The sequence below is a fragment of the Lagenorhynchus albirostris genome, chromosome 11, assembly GCF_949774975.1.
Source record: "Lagenorhynchus albirostris chromosome 11, mLagAlb1.1, whole genome shotgun sequence".
In the NCBI taxonomy this organism is placed as follows: Eukaryota; Metazoa; Chordata; class Mammalia; order Artiodactyla; family Delphinidae; genus Lagenorhynchus; species Lagenorhynchus albirostris.
The window spans coordinates 15128795-15147932 of record NC_083105.1 but is presented as its reverse complement, the minus strand read 5'-3'; the positions used below and the strand labels follow the sequence as shown (position 1 = coordinate 15147932).

The following is a 19138-nucleotide window of genomic DNA, read 5'->3' as shown; positions in this document are numbered from 1 at the left end:
GTGCTTTTTTGCCCCCAGTTATAAATTTTATCTTTAAAAGGGTTCAGTGTCTCTAGAGTTCCCCAGGAGTAGAACAATACAGTCATTTTTTAAAATACATCTATTTAAAGAGAGCTCCTGGCCCGTTTCTCCCACACATGACTCCTCTGGGCATTTATTCATTCTGTAGTCATGAGTGCCTCCTAGGCTACAGGGGTGACAGGACCTTCTTTACCTTCTTTATGGAACGTACTGTGGCCAGGGGAGGGGCAGACACATAGTACGCAAGGAAATACATCAGCAAAAGAGAGTGAGAGCATGATAAATGCTATGAAAAAAAAGAACTTGGACAACGATGTAGTCTCTGGTGCAAGGTCTAATTTAGAGAGGATGGTAAGAAAAGTCTCCCAGAGGAGGGAGCATGGGAACAACCACCTAAGTGAGGAAAAGCTTCCAGCCACGCAGAGGTCTGGAGGGAAAGCATTCCAAGTGGGGGAACTGCAGGAGCTCAGGCTCCAGGTGGGAACGTGCTTGATGTGCTGGGGCAGCAGGAAGCAGTGGGACACAGGAGAAAGTGTAGGAGATGAGATCAAATGGCACGGAGCCTTTCTCAGAACATGGTGGACATTTGGGGTTTCTCTCCACGTGAACTGAATAGAACAACGCTGGAGGCTAAAGCAGTTCACATGGAGAGAAAAAAAAGACAAAACACATAGCTCATGTCCAGGGTGAGACATAAGCTATGTGTTTTGGGTTTTTTTTTCCTTGTGGTTTATACACGTTTTTAGGGGGTTTTCCCACTGTTTTAAAATTGAGTTTTGTAAATTAAACTTTTTATTTTGAGACAATTGTAGAGTCACATGCAGTTGTAGGAAAACATACAGAGAGATACTTCATTTCCCCCATTGGCAATATCTTGCAAAATGACAGTTAAATATCACAACCGAGATATTGACGTGATACAGTAAACACGCAGAAAACTCCCGTCACCGTAAGGATCCCTCATGTTGCCCTTTTACAACCACACCGTATCTCTTCTGCCCTCACTCCCTCCTCATGCCCCGGTAACCACTAATCCGGTCTCCATTTCTCTAATTTTGTCATTTCAAGCATGTGATTTAAATGGAATCATACAGTATGTAACTTTTTAGGATTGGATTTTCTCACTCAGCATAATTCTCTGAAGATTCTTCCAGGTCGTTGCATGTGTTGATAGTTTGATTCTTTCTATTGCTGACTAGTACTCTGTGGTACGGACAGATCACAGTTTATTAACCACTCACCACTGAAGGACATCTGAGTTGTTTCCAGTGCTGAGCTATTACAAATAAAGCTGTTTAAACATTCCTGCACAGGGTTTTGATATGAATATAAGTCTTCATTTCTCTGGGATAAATGCTCAGGAGTGCAACTGCTGGATTGTATGGAAGTTGCATGTTTAGTTTTTAAAGAAACTGCTAAACTGGTTTTGAGAGTGGCTGCACCATTTTACATTCCCACCAGCAAAGTATGGGTAATGAAGTTTCTCCACATCCTCCCTGTTTGATGCTACTGCTATTTTTTATATTAGCCATTCTGGTAGATGTGTAAGTGGTATCTCATTGTGGTTTTAATTTGCATTTCCCTAAATGGCTAATGATGTTGAACATATTTTCATGTGTTTATTTGCCATCTGTATATCCTCTTCAGTGAAATGTCTCTTTGTGTCTTTTGCCCGTGTTCTAATTAAATTGTTTGGTTTTTCACTGTTGAATTTTGAGAGTTCTTTGTAAATTCTAGAAAATAGTCTTTTGTCAGATACATGGTTTGCAAATACTTTCTCCCATTCTGCAGCTTGTCTTCTTATCCTCTTAACAGGGTCTTTCACGGGGCTTCCATTTCGAGGAAGTCCAATTTAAGTTTTTCCTTTTATGGAGCTTATGCTTTTGATGACAAGTATTAGAATGCTTTGCCTAGCCCTAAATCATGAAGATTTCCTCCTGCATTTTTTTCCTAGAATTTTTATAGTTTTCTGTTTTACGCTGAAGTCTGTGATTCATTTTCATTTTGAGTTAATTTTTGTATGAAATGCAGGACTCAGAGCAAAGTTGTTTTGTTTTTGTTTTTGTTTTGCCAGTGGATGTTCCATTGCTCCAGCACCATTTGTTGAAAAGGCTATCTCTCGTTCATCAAATTACTATTGCAACTTTGTCAAGTCAGTTGGGCATATTTGTGTGGGTCTGTTTCTGAGTTTTCCATTCTGTTCCATTGATCTATGTGTCTGTCCCTCCACCATTACCACACAGTCTTAATTACTATAGCTATAAAATAAGTCTTGAAATTGGGTAAATTTGTTCCTTCCATTTTATTCTTCTTTCACAAAATGAATTTAGCTATGTTAGTTCTTTGCCTATCCATATAAATTTTGGAACAAATTTGCTATATGAACAACAACAGAAATCTTGCTGAGACTGATAGGAATTGTGTTAAACCTCTATATCAGTTTAGGGAGAATTGACATCTTTTCTATGTTAAGTCTTTCAATCCATGAACATGTTAGTCTCTTGGTGTCTTTAGATCTTCTTTGATTCCTTTCATCAATATTGTGAGTTTTCAGGGTACAAGTCCTGGACATGTTTTTTTCTCTTTTTTTTTGCTGTACGTGGGCCTCTCACTGTTGTGGCCTCTCCCGTTGCGGAGCACAGGCTCCGGACCCGCAGGCCCAGCGGCCATGGCTCACGGGCCCAGCCGCTCCGCGGTATGTGGGATCCTCCCGGACCGGGGCACGAACCCGCGTCCCCTGCATCGGCAGGCAGACTCTCAACCACTGCGCCACCAGGGAAGCCCCTGGACATGTTTTATTAGACTTACACATAACTATTTCTCTTTTTTTAACAATTGTAAATGGTGTTATATTTTTAATTTTTTGTCCATGTGTTCATTGCTAGCATATGGAAATACAATTGATTTTTGTATGTTTATCTCGTATCCTGTGACCTTGCTGAACTCATTTATTAGTTCTAGGAGTTTTTTGCAGATTTATTGGGATTTTTCTACTTAGATAATCATGTAATCTGCAAGTAGAGATGGTTTCATTTCTTCCTTTTCAATCTGGTCTTGGAGATTTCTTTAAGGGAAGTTTTTTAAATTATAAATTCAATTTCTTTAATAGTTACAGAGCTATTCAAATTATCTACTTAATACTGAGTGAGGTGGGGTACTTTGTGTTTTTCAGGGAATTGGTCCGTTTCATCTACGTTGTCAAATGTATGTGTGTAGAGTTGCTCATCACATTCCCTTATTACCCTTCTGATGTCTACAGAGTCTGTAGTGATAGCCCCTGTTTCATTCTTGATTTTGTTAATTTGTGTCTTCTCTCTCTGCTACTCTTCTTTTTTAAGTTTCATTGATTGCTGCTCTTATCTTTATTATTTGCTTGCTTTGGGCTTATTTTGTTTTTCTTTTTTTTTTCTTATTTTGTTTTTCTTTTTCCAGGTTCTTTAGGTAGAAGCTTAGAATATTAATTTGAGACCTTTCCTCTTGTCTTATGTATGCATATCTTTCTCAGCACTACTCTGGCTGTGTACCACAAAATTTGATACCTTTTATTCTCATTTTCATTCAGTTCAGTGTGTTTTTTATTTCCCTTGGAACTTCCTTTTTGACTTATGAATTATTTAGAAATGTGTTGTTTAGTTTCCAAGTATTCGGAGATTTTCCTGTTATCTTTCTGTTATTGATTTCTAGGTTGATTCCATTGTGGTCAGAGAACACAGTCTGTATTATTTCAGTCCTTTTAAAATTTTGAGGTTGGTTTTATGGCCCAGGATATGGTCTATCTTGGTTTCACGGGCACTTAAAAAGAATGTTTTCAGAAATTCCCTGGTGGTCCAGTGGTTAGGACTCAGTGCTTTCACTGCCGGGAACCTGGGTTCGATCCCTGGTCTGGGAGCTAAAATCCCACAAGCCATGCAATGTGGCCAAAAAAAAGGAAAGACTGTTTTCTGCCATTGTTGAGTGGAGTGTTTCCATAACTGTCGATAAGACCCTGTTGGTTGATGGTATTGTTGAGTTCTTCCATAGCCTACAGATTTTCTGTCTAGTTATTCTATCAGTTGAGAAAGAACCCAACTGTAATTGTGGGTTTGTCTATTTCTTCTTTTGGTTCTGTCAGTTTTTGATTCACATATTTTGCAGATCTGTTGTTTGGTGCATACACATTTAGGACTGCAATATCTTCTTGGTGAATTAACCCTTTTATCATTATATAATGCCCCTCTCTGCTTCTGCTAATTTTCCTTGCTCTGACATTTACTTTATCTAATATTTATATAGCCATTCCTGCTTTCCTTTGATTAATGTTCATGTGATATATTTTTCCATCCTTTACTGTCACCTTGCCTGTTTTATTAGATTTGAAGTGACTTTCTTGTAAAAAGCATATAGTGGGGCTTTTCATCCACTCTGCCAATCTCTGTTTTTTAATTGGTATATTGAGACCATTTGTATTTTACTCAGTTATTGCTACTTTAGGGCTTAAGCCTGCCATCTTATTTTGGGTTTTCTGTTTGGTCTCTCTGTCTTTTTTCTCTTTTCTTTTTATGCCTTCTTGTGGAGTTGCTTGAACACTTTTTAAATTCCATTTTTATATGTCTGTAGTGTTTTTGATTGTATGCCTTTGTATAGTTTTTCTAGTGGTTGCTTGCAGTATTATAGTGTGTGTGTGTGTGTGTGTGTGTGTGTGTGTGTGTGTGTGTGTATAACATCATAGACTACTGGTGTCTTCATTTTACCAGTTCAAGTAAAGTACAGAAACATTACTTCCCTTTATGTCCCTTTACCTCCCCCATTTATGACATAATTGTCTTTAAATATTTCATCTACATATTTAGAACCACATCAGACACTTATAATTTTTGCATCAACCATCAAACATAATTAGGAAACTCAAGAGAAGAAAGAAAACCTATTATGTTTATCCATATTTTTGTTTACCATGTTCTTTCTTCCTGATGTCCCAAGATTCCTTCCTCTATCCTTTCTGTTTAGAGAACTTTCTTCAGCTATTCTTTTAGGGTAGGTCTCCTGGTGACAAATTCTTTGAGTTTTCCTTCATCTGATAATGTCTGATTTCCCTTTCATTCCTCAAGGGTATTTCCACTGATATTTTTCTTTAAATCAATTTGCTTTCCATTAAATGTAGTTAGAAAGGAAACATTGTATTACTACCATAAATTGAAAACCTTCCTCACTTGACATGAATAAAAGGTACATATCAAAACACACGGATGACTATTTAAAAGCACTTGAGTTCATCGTGTGTTCAATTTCATCTTGTGCACAACTCCAGTGGGGCTACATGCTGACCTCGCAGAACCCTCTGGAGGTGGGGACACTTCCCACCTCCACCTTTCCCAGGGATGTGGCAGCGCAGAGCAGCTCACTGCTCACAGGTCAGTGCATCCCGCAAGGGAGGGGCCTCTGTAGGGAAGAGTCAGTCCCTGTTGACGGTGGACTGAGGCAGAGAACTCCCTGCCAGTGCCCCCAGATAGTAACAGTAATTCCGCATTCTCTTGATTCTGAGACACAGCTTTTTCCACCTTCCAGCATTTCTCAAGTTAAATGGATCTTAAAAATGGGTGTGTGTGTTTAATGTGGTGAGTTTCTTTTTCCTCTTCCTAAAAGCTGCCATTAATTTTATGACATTTTAGGGTCTAGAAAAATAGGCATTCGTCTGAATTATGGGAAATTGCTGTTTTGGGGGTTAAAAATGGTCAAATCTCAGCACTTTCCTTTGGTTCAGCAGTATATTGGGATGTGTTATCCTTTTTAGCTCTCATAGCAACCTCACCAAGCAGGTAGTTTTAATCCACTTTAGAAGAGAATACCAAAACCCAGAGAGGCCGAGTCACTTTCCTAAGGTCACAGAGCTAGTGGGTGAGGAACCAGGACTGGGACCCAGTCCCATCTGGCCCCCTTGTCCAGGTTTTTACCACTGTGTAGAACCCCCGCCTAAGCCACCTGAAAAGGACCTTTGGGATCAATCCTAGCACTCCTTTGTGAAGAAGAGAAGGTGTTTCAGTATCTTTTTAGGAGAGGAGTGAGGGGTTAGAGGAGGAGAGGAAGGATGTCAGCCCCAAAGTCCACAGGAATCCATCTCAGGGGAGTCTCCTGGTAACCCTGGTGTTAGGAACTTGGCTTCATTCCTGTCTAGTTCTATGTAGCTGCACAGTTCCGAGTCCCGAGGACCCAAGTTCACCCCACGAGCACACATACCCAGCATTTTCCGTGAGAAACCTGAATTCCAGGTCCCCAGTGGCACGCCAATAACAACTGCTAACCGGCTGCCATGTACATGAGCCTGGCCAGACCTACCTCTCCCAGCCCAGGCCTCCCAGGTCAGGGCCTACATGCTGAGGCTGGCCTGCTGCCCCTGGGGCTTGAGCCTTGTGGCCCTTTGAGCTAAAAGCGCCATGCTTAAATGTGTCGCTCAGAGGAGAGCGTCAGCGTCTGTCCCAGCACAGCCACCCAACCCACGCCCACCCCCAGAAGAGAGTGAGCCTCAAGCTTGGCTAATTCCAGCCACTGTCTTGAGGTTTGGGTCCAGACCTACCCAAATCCTTAGGGTAGAACAACCCCACAAGAGTTGTTAACTTACACGAATTACAGCGTGCCAGGGAAGCAGAGTGAATTATCCCAACAATCCCACAGTCTGGAGGAAGTGCACAGAAAAGGGCACAGAGCAGACACCTCGACAAACACAGATGAGTTCAAGGACACAGTGGGGAGGCTTCTCTTAGGGTTCTCATCTCTGAAAGAGAAGCGGCCAGAAAGCCTCGGAAATGGCAGCATCTTTGGTGCTGGCGTCGGGCTCATCAGCATCATCCTTCACACAGTGTCCAGCCCTCAGGGTCTAGCCAGTGCCTGGCACTTAGCAGATGCTCAATAAATATTTTGAAGAAAATTCACGAATGGATGAAAGCATAGCTTAGCGCATGAGGGAAAGTTTACATTCACGAAACCTTTGGGGGATGAATGAGTCAAGCCTAGGGAAATGTTGATGACCCGTCTTCTTTCCCTTTCTCTCCTGAACTTTTAGTGCTTTCATCATAATTTTCCTATTTCCTCATTGGGCAGCTTTTCTTGTAATCATAGACTTCATTTTTTGGAATGACTTTAGATTTACAGAAAAATGGAGAAGATAGCACAGAGAGTTCCCATACAACCCCTCACCTGCTTCCCCCAGTATTAACATCCTGCATCAGTGTGGTACATTTGTTATAATCAGTGAACCAACATGGATACGTTATTGTTAGCTAAATACTTTATACCTGTTTCCTCGGTTTTTATCTAGTGTCTTTTTCTGCTCCGGGACACCAGGTTACCTTTAGTCGTCATGCCTCCTTAAGCTCCTCTTGGCTGAGACAGTTTCTCAGATTTGCCTTGTTTTTGATGACCATGACCGTTTCTGAGGAGTACTGGTCACATATTTTATAGGCTGCCCCTCTAGTGGAGCACGCAGTATTTGTCTCACGATTTAGACTGAGATTGTGGGTTTGGGAAGGATGCCCACCGAGGTAAAGCGCCTTTCTCATCACATCAGGTGTACATGCTATCAATATGACTCATCCCCGGTGATGATGACCTTGACCACCTGGCTGAGATTGTGTTTGCCGAGTTTCTCCACGGCTAACTTACTGTTGCCTCCCCCTCGCTTTTCAGACTGTGCTCTTTGGAATCAAGTCACTGTATGCAGCCCTCACTTAGGAGTGGGGAGTTACGTGCCTCCCAGATAATTTTTAAGTGCTTGAGGATTGTCCCTGTGGAACAGACAGCCCTTGTCTTCACTTTCTCAGGTGATACAACACATAGTGAAGTTAGGAAGTGAGGCCGAGCTGTGAGTTCCTGGAGAGACGGGATCTTGCTCTGCTGCCTCTGCTTGCCCCCAGTATGGCTCCTTTCACGGTGCCGGTCACCTCTTAGATGCTGAGTACAGCTTCTCTTACGGGTCACGAAATCCAGGAAATGGATCTTCATTCCTTCCCCCGAGTTGATGACATGGGCTGACTCACCAGCAAGCCTCCCAAGACAACCCCAGGTGCAGGTAGTGAGACCAGCACCATTCAGCACACAGTCTGCACAGAGCATCTTGCCGGTCACAGGTCTCATCTTTCTTGTGATCTGCAAGTGTTCACTGTGCATCCACAGTGTGTCGGGTATGCTGCGGTCAGAAGGAAGATGAAATAGGCAAACTCTAGATGAGCTGGATTGGTTTCTATTGCTGCGGTAACAAATGACCACAATCTAGAGGCTGAAGACAACAGCCATTTACTCTCTCATGGTTTCCATTGGTCAGAAGTCCAGGCACAAGGTCTCGGCTGAGCTCTCTACTTAGGGTCTCACAGGACCAAAATCAGGGGTATCAGCAGGGCTGAGTTCCTTTCCAGAGACCCGGGAAGAATCCACTTGCAAGCTCATTCAGGTTTGGGTAGAATTCAGTTCCTTGTGGCTGTAGGACTGAGGTCCCATTTCCTTCCTGGGGGTCAGCTGGGGGGTCACATTTTGTTCCTAGTGTTGGGGCCTACGTTCCCTCTCAAGCTCACCATGTGGCCCCCACCGTCTTCAAGCAACAGTGCATCAAGTCCTTCTCAGGCTTCCAGACCCTCTGACTTCCACGTCTCCCCCATCCCTTCTGAATTCCTCTTCTGCCTCTTAATTTTAAAGGCTCATGTGATTACAGTGAGCCCACCCAGATAATCCAAAGTAATCGCCCCCTTTTAAGGTCAACTACTTAGTGACCTTAATTACTCCTGCCAAGTCCCTTTTGCTCTGAAAGAGAACATATTCACAGGCATGGTATCTCATGATATCACAGCCCCAGGGATTAGGCCACGCAGTCCTCTAGGGGCCACAGTACTGCCAACCACCCCCGTGCTTCTCCAACATGAGTATGCATGGGGATCACCTGTAGAGCGTGTTAATGCGGATTCTGATTCAGTGGGCCTAGGAGGAGAGTCCGCATTTCTTGCAAGCTCCCAGGCAATACTGCTGCTGCTGGTCGATGGGGCACGTTTGTGTGGCAAGGCTTTAGACCAAAGGAAACAAATTGACAGTCCCCAGCCCAGGTCAAACCCAAGACAGAATTTCAATATATGAAACGTGTGGGTCTCAAAACAAAGGGAGCATCAGAAAACTTGTTAAAATATTGACTGGTGGGCCCCACCCCCAGCCCACCTGAGGCTGAAGTCTGGGATGGGACCTGCAGATCTGCAGTTCTAACAAGCTCCCAGGTGATGCTGATGCTGCTGGTCGCAAGGTATCATCTTTGAAAGCAGAATCCCTTTTTCTGTCCAATAGGATTGCATCTCCTTAGGCACCTCTGTGGACCCCCTCTGAGGTAACATGGTGCCTTGCAGGATCAAAGGGTTGGGTTTTCTTTCCATAGGTTGAGCTGTGATCCCTCTCTTTCAGGAACACAGTGAAGCAGATTCAAGAATAAGAACTGCTAACATCATTAGTCCCAAACCTGTCTTTTAAAATGAAAAATAACATGTATTGTTTTTATGACCAAAGCAACACGTGTTTATTACAGAAAATATAGATAAAAAGAAAAGGGAAGACATCATCATCCCACCCAACGGTAGCTACTCTTTTTCCAGACCTTTCTTTATACATCCAAATATATATGTAGCATTTTACTTCCAAAAATACATGGTACAAATTGTGTTGTAACCTACTTTTCTTAATATACTGTAAATGTCTAGCTATCTACCTCTGATTTTAGCCCCTAGTTTCAACCCCCTTCACCCAGTAAAAAGCATCCCAAAAAATGCTCTGATTCCTGAGCTTCCTTCCTGCACACCTGCAGTTGGAGGGAGATTAATGAACAGCACGGGCCCCAATGGGAAAGGAGGAGAGAACGTGAAGGGCGAAGGGCGATCAGAAACAGGCTCCCTGAGCAACTGGGGCAGCTGTAGTTTTGCATCACAGAACTATTCCCCTCCCCACACACACTTTTTTTTGGAGGAAGTGATTCAGCTGAGCACTCCTGGCTCTGGAAATGCCTCAGCGCCAGAATCAAATTCAGAAGAACACCGAATCAGGAGCGTTTGTGTCTTGGTCATGGAGAGCACAGGAACAGGACCCACAGGGCTTCCTGCTGTGATTTTCGGGATAATGACCTGCTGCCAGAATTTTGGAGTATTAATAAAGGTGTGTTTAGGGTGAAAAACTTATTTTCCATCCTGTGAGCTACAAAACTTGTCTTCTAATGGATAGTAAAGAAATGATTGGAGCAAGAAAGGATTTAATTACAAATTAAACTTCCACCAATGAACCTGCTAGAAATAGTGGACAAACAGAGCAAGCAAATCCAGGGCCTGAGGGGCAAAGTGAACGTGTGATGTCAGGGGAATTTCTCTGAGAATCTGCAGTGAGTCTGTGGGCTCCTCTCGCCTGGGGGGAGGAACCCATTGTTACAGCACAGCTTGGATGAGTGCACAGCCCCCAGCAGTGTGAGCCGTTCTTTCCTTTCCACAGAACGAAGTGATCAGCCAGCAGCTGTGTGTCATCTTCACTCACTGCTACGGGCCCTACCCCATCCCCAAGCTCACAGAGATCAAACGGAAACAGACCTCGCGCCTGGGTAAGTGCTTCCCGGGTCCTGCCCTGCGCTGTTGCTTTGTGATTGGAGGGCAGGGAGCAAGCAAACGCCATAAAAGAAGGTGGGAGTGTTGGAGGGCAAACGAGGTGGAGACTGGAGTGAGGTAGGCGGAGATCGGGATGTCACCTTTGTTATGCGATTAAACTGTTTGGAGAACATACCTTGGGGGTGTGGACAAGGGAACTCGCCGAAATCTCATCCTTCCATTGAGTGCCTTTCTACTGCAAGTCACCGACAGTGACGGGCTGCCCAAGACCTTCTGAGCCCACGCACTTCCAGCAGCCAGGTAAAGTCCCGGAGAAGGCTGAGCTGTGCATGCATGGCTGCTCTCCCCCAGCCTCCCCTCTAAGAAGTCCCTCCTCCCTGAGATGGAACAAGCTGGGGACAGTGACAGTACTTTTCACCCTTCTTTGACCCTGGCATTGAGCTGGCCACAGCAAAGCCCCTCACCTACTCTCTCTCAAGCAATCCCTGGGCCACCGCAGGAGGCACACAGTGTCATCCTGGTCGAAGCTGAAGAAAGAGAGGCTCTCAGAGGCTGCAGCATCAGTTCAGGTGGAACTGGAGCTTGAACCCAGGTCCCCCCAAAGCCACAATCCCATCATTCTCCAGTCCGGCTTCTGGGGTTTTCCAGAAGAAACCTTTCCATCAGGCACTGATTTCATTTGGAAGATCCTGAGTCTGCTTGCAACCTGGTTGATCAGCCTGGCAAGAAGGCAAACACCCAGCTGCCTTGAATCCTGAAGCATGAACCTTCTGTTGTGAGGGCCTGTCTCTCACTGCCTGGGGGTTATAAAATATTAAAGATAAAGGACTCCCTTTGCCATGAAGGTTGGGGACTTTCCTACTTCCTGTTTCCTCTTCCTGTAAAGACCAGGAAACTTTGGAGAAATGGAAGCATCTGAAAAATTCTACCCTTTAGCAAAACCCCTACTTTTGAAACAGGTGAGCTAGTTTAAATTAATGAAAAGGCTAAATTCATGAAACGGTTTTAAAGTATTTTTGTTCCTGTCATGAATAACCTGTTAATTTAAATGATACAACCTTTTATGCTAAAATGAAAAACTTAGCAGTTGAATCCAAATTGTCTGGTTTTCTTTATGCCCATTCATGTAGGCAAACCAGAATGTACTAAAACTGCTAGGAGTTCTTACCTTGTAGAAAACAGGTGTTAATTAAAATATTATCAGGGCAACAAATTATAAAGATCAATCAAATTAACAGACTTTAGAGATTGAAGGTTACATTGCCAGGACACAGCAATAATCTCTGACAGCTGGTGCCTTACAAGACACCCTTGTTAGAGCAAACATTTGCAAGGGCTGTTTCACTGATGCAGCATAAAATCTGCTTTCCTGTAGCTATAGGAGAGGAGGGAACATTTTTTTTCCTCCTGAACTTGCTGAGATTTCTTTCACCAGCGATTAAAAGGGCCTGGTTTTCAGCCCAAGCATCGGAATCCCAAGGGTTATTAGCACCAAGAGAATAAAGGCAGGCCTGAGAGGCTCAAAGCTCACAAGATGAAAGAAAAAGGACATAATTACTAATAAGTGGAATATGGAACAAATAGTGTTTTGCATCTTCAATACAGCATTTCAGGCTCAGATAACTAAAGGTGGCCAAATAGTAGTTCCTTAGGAATCTACTTGAAAGGAAAGATAAGAGTAGTGACAGAGGTTCCAAACTGGCATCTCTGTAGGGCCAGGCAGGTCATAAAAATGATTGAAATGAGTTTGGTGTAAGACAGTAGGGGAGTGGTGGGGACTATGGCAAACTGGAGAGCACATGCCTTATTTTTTATAGTATGTTGTCCTCTTGCCCTCCCAGTGAATTCTGGGGGAGAATGGTAAAAAGAGCTAAAGGTAGGAGATATTAGCAATTTGGGAAGCAGGAGTGGGGGCTAGTTGGAAGTGGACAGTGGGAATGAGAGAGACCCAGAGGAGGGAGGCAGGTGGCTGAGAAGAGGGAGAAAGTCACTCCAACCTGTTAACGGTCTTTAAAGCAAGTGGAGAAGTGTTAGTCAACGCTGGGGCCTTCCCCTATAGCCTCTCTTCCCTTTACCTGGAGAGTTTTAGAAGTTTGGGTTTTGTTGTTTTTTTGTATTTTTGCGGTACGCGGGCCTCTCACTGTTGTGGCCTCTCCCATCGCGGAGCACAGGCTCCGGACGCGCAGGCTCAGCGGCCATGGCTCATGGGCCCAGCCGCTCCGCGGCATGTGGGATCTTCCCGGACCGGGGCACGCACGAACCGGGTCCCCTGCATCGGCAGGCGGACTCTCAACCACTGCGTCACCAGGGAAGCCCTTGTTGTATTTTTTTTTAATAAAAAAATTTTTTTTTAAGATAGAGGGATTACAGGGGATTTTGACTTCTTAATGCTTTTTTTTGATATCTTTTAAATTAAAACTTTTTTATTGGGAAGAGGTGAGGTGGCTGTAGGTACGGACAGAGAAATATGAGTGGAGGACATCCAGGACCACCCCCTGGGGCGAATCAGCCAGGAAGGCAAATTCTGGGTCCAAGTTACAGCAGGGCCTGGGCAAAATGGGGCCAGGCCAGGGGTCTGACTTAGAAGCCAGGTGGGGTGGAGCCGTGTAGGGGTGCACGGGAGTGTTGGTGGATTTTCCCAGTGAGACAGAAGGGCTGAGCTGAGGACAGACTGGCACCTTCTGTAGCCCCAGGAAAAATGGCCAACATGACAGGCAAATCGGAGGATCCCAGTGCTTAGCAATGCAGGCCCTGGAGTCAGAATGTCTAGGTTCACATCCTGGCCTCTCCACCTGCCATTTGCTTGACAAGTCACTGTGACTCCTGGCGGCTGTGTCCCCAGCTGCAACCTGACAGCCGTCCCTTTCTCCCAGGACTGAATGAGTTTACACGTGTAAGTGGCAGCTCAGCAAGTGCTAGAGTACTCGTTGTACAAGTAGTTATACAACTTCTTTATTCTTGGAGTTGAGGGCAGGGGCCTGGCTCGTTTGCCTCTGACCCTGAGAAAAGGGCTTGGATTTCGGATCGCCTGGAACGCAGCGGCAAGGGGACAGCTCTTCAGAAGCACTTCTCACCAGCCGGAGGGCGCCGAGCTTGAGGAGGAGCGAGGTGGGGGGGTGACTCCTTGGAGGTCAGTGAGGTGGATGGTCACCTTCCACACCTGACAGTCATCTGAACTCGGGCTGGGGGCGAGGCTTCTAAGGGGAAATGCTACTTTTAGTCACGAGTAAGCTATGAAGGTTTCCTACAAGAAACTGAATTTCAGTGATTTGAGTGTTCCTTTAACTGATTCTGTCTCCTGTTTGGTCACTTTCTCTCCAATGAGTATTTTATCGCCATAGCCTCCCTGTCAGCTCTTACAGGCACTTTTCCAAAAGGGGAATCCAAACCTCACCCTTCTCTCCTCTAAAGCTACCCTCTCTCCCTTTCCTGTTCCAGATCCTCATTTCCTTAACAATAAAGAAATGTCAGATGTTACCTTTCTGGTAGAAGGAAGACCATTTTATGCCCACAAAGTGCTGTTATTTACAGCCTCTCCAAGGTATGTGTCATCAATTTTGAAAGCACTGAATTACGAGGGTGGCTATTACTGTTCTCTGAAATTCAATTTGGGTGGTATGGTCACTGAACTGGCAGGTTTTCTTCTCAAAATCAAGGATCCAAGAGTACAGGGCATTTGTATACCGTGTTCAGGCAGCATGATTCACAAAGACAAAAGGGGGAAGCCGCCCAGGAGTCCATCAGTGGAGGAATGAATTAAAAAATACCTAGTGTATACATGTTGTTCCGCCTTAAAAAGGAAGGCAGTTTTGACACATGCTACAATATGAATGAACTTGGGAACATTATATGAAGTGAAATACGCTCATCACAAAGAGACAAATACTGTATGTTTCCATTTATATGAACCTAGAGTAATCAACTTCATAGAGACAGCAAGTAGAAGGGTGGGGATGGTGGAGCTGGAGAGGGGAATGGGGAGTTGTTTAATGGGGACAGGGTAAGTCCTGGAGACTGATTGCACAGCGATGTGAGCACACTTCACGTGAACATTACACTTAAGAATGGTTAATACAGTAAATTTTATGTTACATGTTTAACCACAATTTGGAAAAAGAGTACAGGGCTGACACTAGCATAATCAGCAGCCTGATTATGTGGCTTAGACAGGGCACCGTTCCTCTAGGCAGACGGGGCACATATCGGGCAAAGAGCTTCGTGAGCAGAGCGTGGATTGGATTGTAGCTCCCTCAGCCAGGTGTCCTCATGCAGCCTGAAAGCTCATACACAGAAGCCTTGAAAGGCCTGCTCTCCAAATATCAGGGAACTTTGACATAAGCCACCCAAAACACAGAGGTCCTGAACCTTACTTTTCCCTGACTCTGGAGTGACAGTAGTATAACACCGTCCCTGCTAGCTCTGCTACAGCCCTTGCTTCTCCTTTTGATTTGAGTAGAGATAGAGTTGACCATTTAGAACTGTATTATCCCGGGACCTGAACAGGGATCGGTGAAGGTGGGCAGAGAAGAAAGTGATGCTGAATGAGGGGAAGGCAGGCTGCCAGGGGGTGAGCAGAGGGTAAGGCCACTGGGATCCAGAAACGGAACCCACTTCCAGGTCACTAATGAAGCTGTGTGGCCAACACTCCCTGGGTTCCTAAAAGCCTCCTGGCATCTCCGGTGTCCCCCCCAAAACCTAATACCCCAAATGTCTGCTTTGCCACTGCAAGAAAAATACACTGTCCCTTGCAAGGTTCTCGGTTGTGACACCATAGAAGAACTAGATCAGTATTGTACCAATGTTAATTTCTTAGTTTCAACAAAGGTACCATGGCTGTGTAGGATGTAACATCGGGGGAAGCTGGGTGAAGGGCATCCTGGAAGTCTCTGTATGATGTTTGCAACTCTTCTGTAAATCTAAAATTATTTCAGATTTAAAGTTTAATTTATAAAAAGAGACACAGCTTAGCTTATTTCTAAATGTATTGAGTATCCATGTGTTCCACTGACTGCATCTCTACCCACAAGGAGCTTAGTTTAGTCAGCGGCAGGAAAATGCACCTCAAACCCCAGACAGAAGATCACCCACATAGGGAGATGGTTAGGTAATCCACAGATGTTGATTAAATACCTACAGTGCATCAGGTCCAGCCTGGCATAGGCTCTGAGGAGGCAGCAGAGGCAGAAATGGCAGAAGTCCCTGCCCTCTTGGAGCAAAGGTTGTGTGGGAGGCGGGGGGGAAGAGGGAGGTGGAGAGCTCCGTGGGCGCCTGAGGAGCTTGAGGCCTGAATCAGGAAGGACTCCAGGAAGAAGGCAGCCTTTGTGATGGGCCCTACAAGGTGGACGGGGTTTTAAAAGACATTTGTTCTTTTCCAATCACCTGTTTGAGAAATAATTTAACAGTTCCAAACACTTTTAAACTTTAGAGTTTTAGTTTTAACTTCAGATTGAATTATGGTATCATATCAGAAGGGGGAGCATTATGTTAAACCATCTATGGATATGTCATTGTATTTCAGAGTGGGAGGGGATACAAGACATTACGTGTTCTGTCATCAGAGAGCTGAGTCTCTTGCAAGCTGTTGATGTCTTTCTGAGTCTTCTTATCTCCCTCTTTATGTTCCTCCTCAGGTTCAAAGCCCTCCTCTCTAACAAACCAACAAATGACAACACCTGCATAGAGATCGGATACGTGAAGTACCCCATCTTTCAGGTAAGCCCCTGCTGTGGCCTGGAACCCTGCTGGTAGGTGCGGGGCACCGGTGGGTCCCTCCAACCCTCCACCTGTGGATGAGCCACTGTACTGAGTCATCAGCTCCTGCACTCTTGGCCCCCATCCGCACACTGCCCCTCCCACTTACCATCCATTCATGCCCACAGCATTAACTGAGCACCTACTATGTGCCCGACACTGTGTTGGGACCTGGAGACACAAGGATAAAGGACGTTCTTCTCCTGGGGACTCACAGTCCAGAGGGGGTAACTCTGAGTTACAGTATAAAGTGGGCTGTGCATGAGAGAGGGGTGAACCAACAAGCTACGGCGACTCAGACCCGGGAGACTGGGGAAGGCCCCTGGATGAGGTGTCGCTGAAATATTGCAGGCTGAGGAGAAGCTGGCAAACCGTGGGGAGGCTTAGGGCTTAAGAAAGGGAATTGGAACATTCTAGGCAGAGAACAGCAGGTATGAAGTCCCCAAAGGCGGTTGAACCCAGTGTGATCAGGAACCAGTGGACTTCAGGGAATCCAGGGTCATTTTAACATTGGTCTGAACCTAATGTAAATAGGAAAGGAAGGTTTGTCAGAGGCCGAATGACATTGCCATGTCTCCCTGCATTTGAAATCAATACCGTTTGGTTTATGGGGCGCCTCTAAGGGGGCACAGTAGCTTTCTTCCCTTTTCCTCCATTCTTCATGCCTGATTCTTTTTTTTTTTTTTTTTTCTTGTTTTTAGTGGTGTCTTTGTCTGGTTTTGGTATCAGGCTAATGGTGGCTTCATAGAATGTCTTCGGGAGTGTTCCTTCCTCTTCAATCTTTTGGAAGAGTTTGAGAAGAATTGGTATAAGTTCTTCTCTGTACGTTTGGTAGAATTTGCCTGTGAAGCCATCTGGCCCTGGATTTCATGCCTGATTCATAAATCCAGCCTTGCAATGACATTCTCGCCACTAGGAGAAATTCTCGCCGCTAGGAGAAATTCACACCCCCATCTGGCCTTGCAGCCCTATCTCTGAAGCTCTGAGTCTCACTGGGGGCATGGAGGCTGGTGGGCTGCTTATGTACAGCAGGGGGCCTACCGGGGAGACTGTGGCCCCTCCGTGCTGTCTTCCCACAGCCAGGGTTAGTCGGCCAATGTGGGTGATCTGGGGATGGAGTTTATAGGATTCTGAACAGGATCTGTTTCCTCTGGTTTAGTTCTGGAAGGACAGCCCTGGGGAAATGTGGGTAAGACTCAGGCTGGCCCTCGGGAGGCTCACATTCCAAGAGGGTTGAGGAGACCACTCAGACATAAGCAGGAGGCAAGCACGGCCGTAACCAGGGTCATAGGGCGGAGGTCCTGATCTGGGCTTTGAAGGACAGAGCTGCGTTTCAGGATCTAAATGCTACCTTCCCCAGTTTAAACAGCTGCATTCCCCTGTTTGAAACCATTGTCCCTCGTGTGACCTTGAACAAATTACCCAGACTATCTGAGCCTCAGCTTCCTCATCTGGTGAATAGGAGAGAGAGGGTATTCCAGAGGGAGAAACAGCATAAACAAAGGCACGAAAGTGGGAAATCGCGGTGTGTATTTGAGGGAAAGTGATAATAGTCCATTCGGCTGTGTCTTAAGGTATACTGGAGATCGAAAAGATGCATTGGAACCACATACTATAAGCCAAGTGTGGCTGGTCAGATGATGGTTCTTCCCTCCACTGGTGATTGCCCCTGGTCCCCCAGATCCTGTGATTCAGAGGGCTGCCAGGAAGCCCCCATGACCTCACACTAAAGCCCTAAAGCCCACTGAGGTGTCAGTATTTCCACCATTAGAGATGCATTCCTTTGGTCATGTTGAAACTTCAAAATAAAGAATCCTTATGGAATAACCATGCACAAGACACTGTCTTCTCTGAGCCTCATTTTCCCCATTTTTAACTCCAACTATGAATGAGGCACTGACCTTTGCTTGCATGTGGTTATCTGGATTAATCTTGCCACTTTTAGAGGTGGGGAAACGGAGAGCCAGAGAACTTAGTGCTGGTCAGTGACAGAGCCATTATTTGCACCCAGTCTGGTCCAAAGAGGAACAATAATAAGAGCAGCTCCCATTTCATGTGCTCCAGCTACGTGCAGGGCTCGAAACCAGTGGTTCTCAACCTCAGCTGAGCAGTGGAATCATTTGAGGAACTTTGACGATCCCCAGTGTCCAGGCTGTAAATCAGAATCTGGGCTGCGGCCCAGGCATCAGCATTTTGAAGTATCCACCCTCTGCCATCATCCAGAGGCGTGTGCAGCCAAGGTGGAGAACCAGTGCTCTAAGCTACAGTGGTTCTCGAAATTTAGGAGGCGTCAGAAACTCCAGGGGAAGTGCTGGGGGGGTGAAGGGAGTTGCTTGTTAAGATGCAGAAAACTCTCTAAGGTACAGATTCCTGGGCCCTGCCCCCCAGAGTTCCTGATTCTGTAGGCCTGGGGTGGGGCCCGAGAATTCATGTTTCTTACAAGATCCCAGGTAATGTTGATGCTGCTGCAGGGAGCCACTCCGAGCACCACTGCCCCACATCGTCTCATTCAGTCCTCCCAGCTCCCCCTCCAGGTGGCTCTTCTCCCACCCAGCAGACAAGGTAGAGGAAGTGGCCCGAGCTCCCACGGCTCATCACAGCCAAGCTGAGCTTCAGACCCAGGCCTGGCTGACTCCCAGACCTGACCTCTTAACTGCCTCCCTGCTCTGGGGCCTTGGGTCCTCCCTAAAAATCGCCCAGCCCGGAGGAAAGGTCCATTAGCATTTGGAGCATGAGCCAGATGCTGGAAACCACGTGCCCCCCAGCTCTCCAAGTGCTCA

General features: G+C 45.6%; 1 protein-coding gene across 3 annotated transcripts in view; it reads left to right on the top strand.

Annotated features, from left to right (window-relative positions):
• The window catches only part of ABTB3 (ankyrin repeat and BTB domain containing 3), a 307341-nt gene that overhangs the window by 273014 nt on the left and 15189 nt on the right, over window positions 1–19138 (top strand). For all 3 annotated transcript variants that reach the window (XM_060164684.1, XM_060164683.1, XM_060164682.1), the window contains 3 exons: window positions 10498–10603; window positions 14046–14148; window positions 16238–16319. In XM_060164684.1, coding sequence (XP_060020667.1) covers window positions 10498–10603; window positions 14046–14148; window positions 16238–16319 — 291 coding nt within the window. The remainder of the gene's footprint in view (window positions 1–10497; window positions 10604–14045; window positions 14149–16237; window positions 16320–19138) is intronic.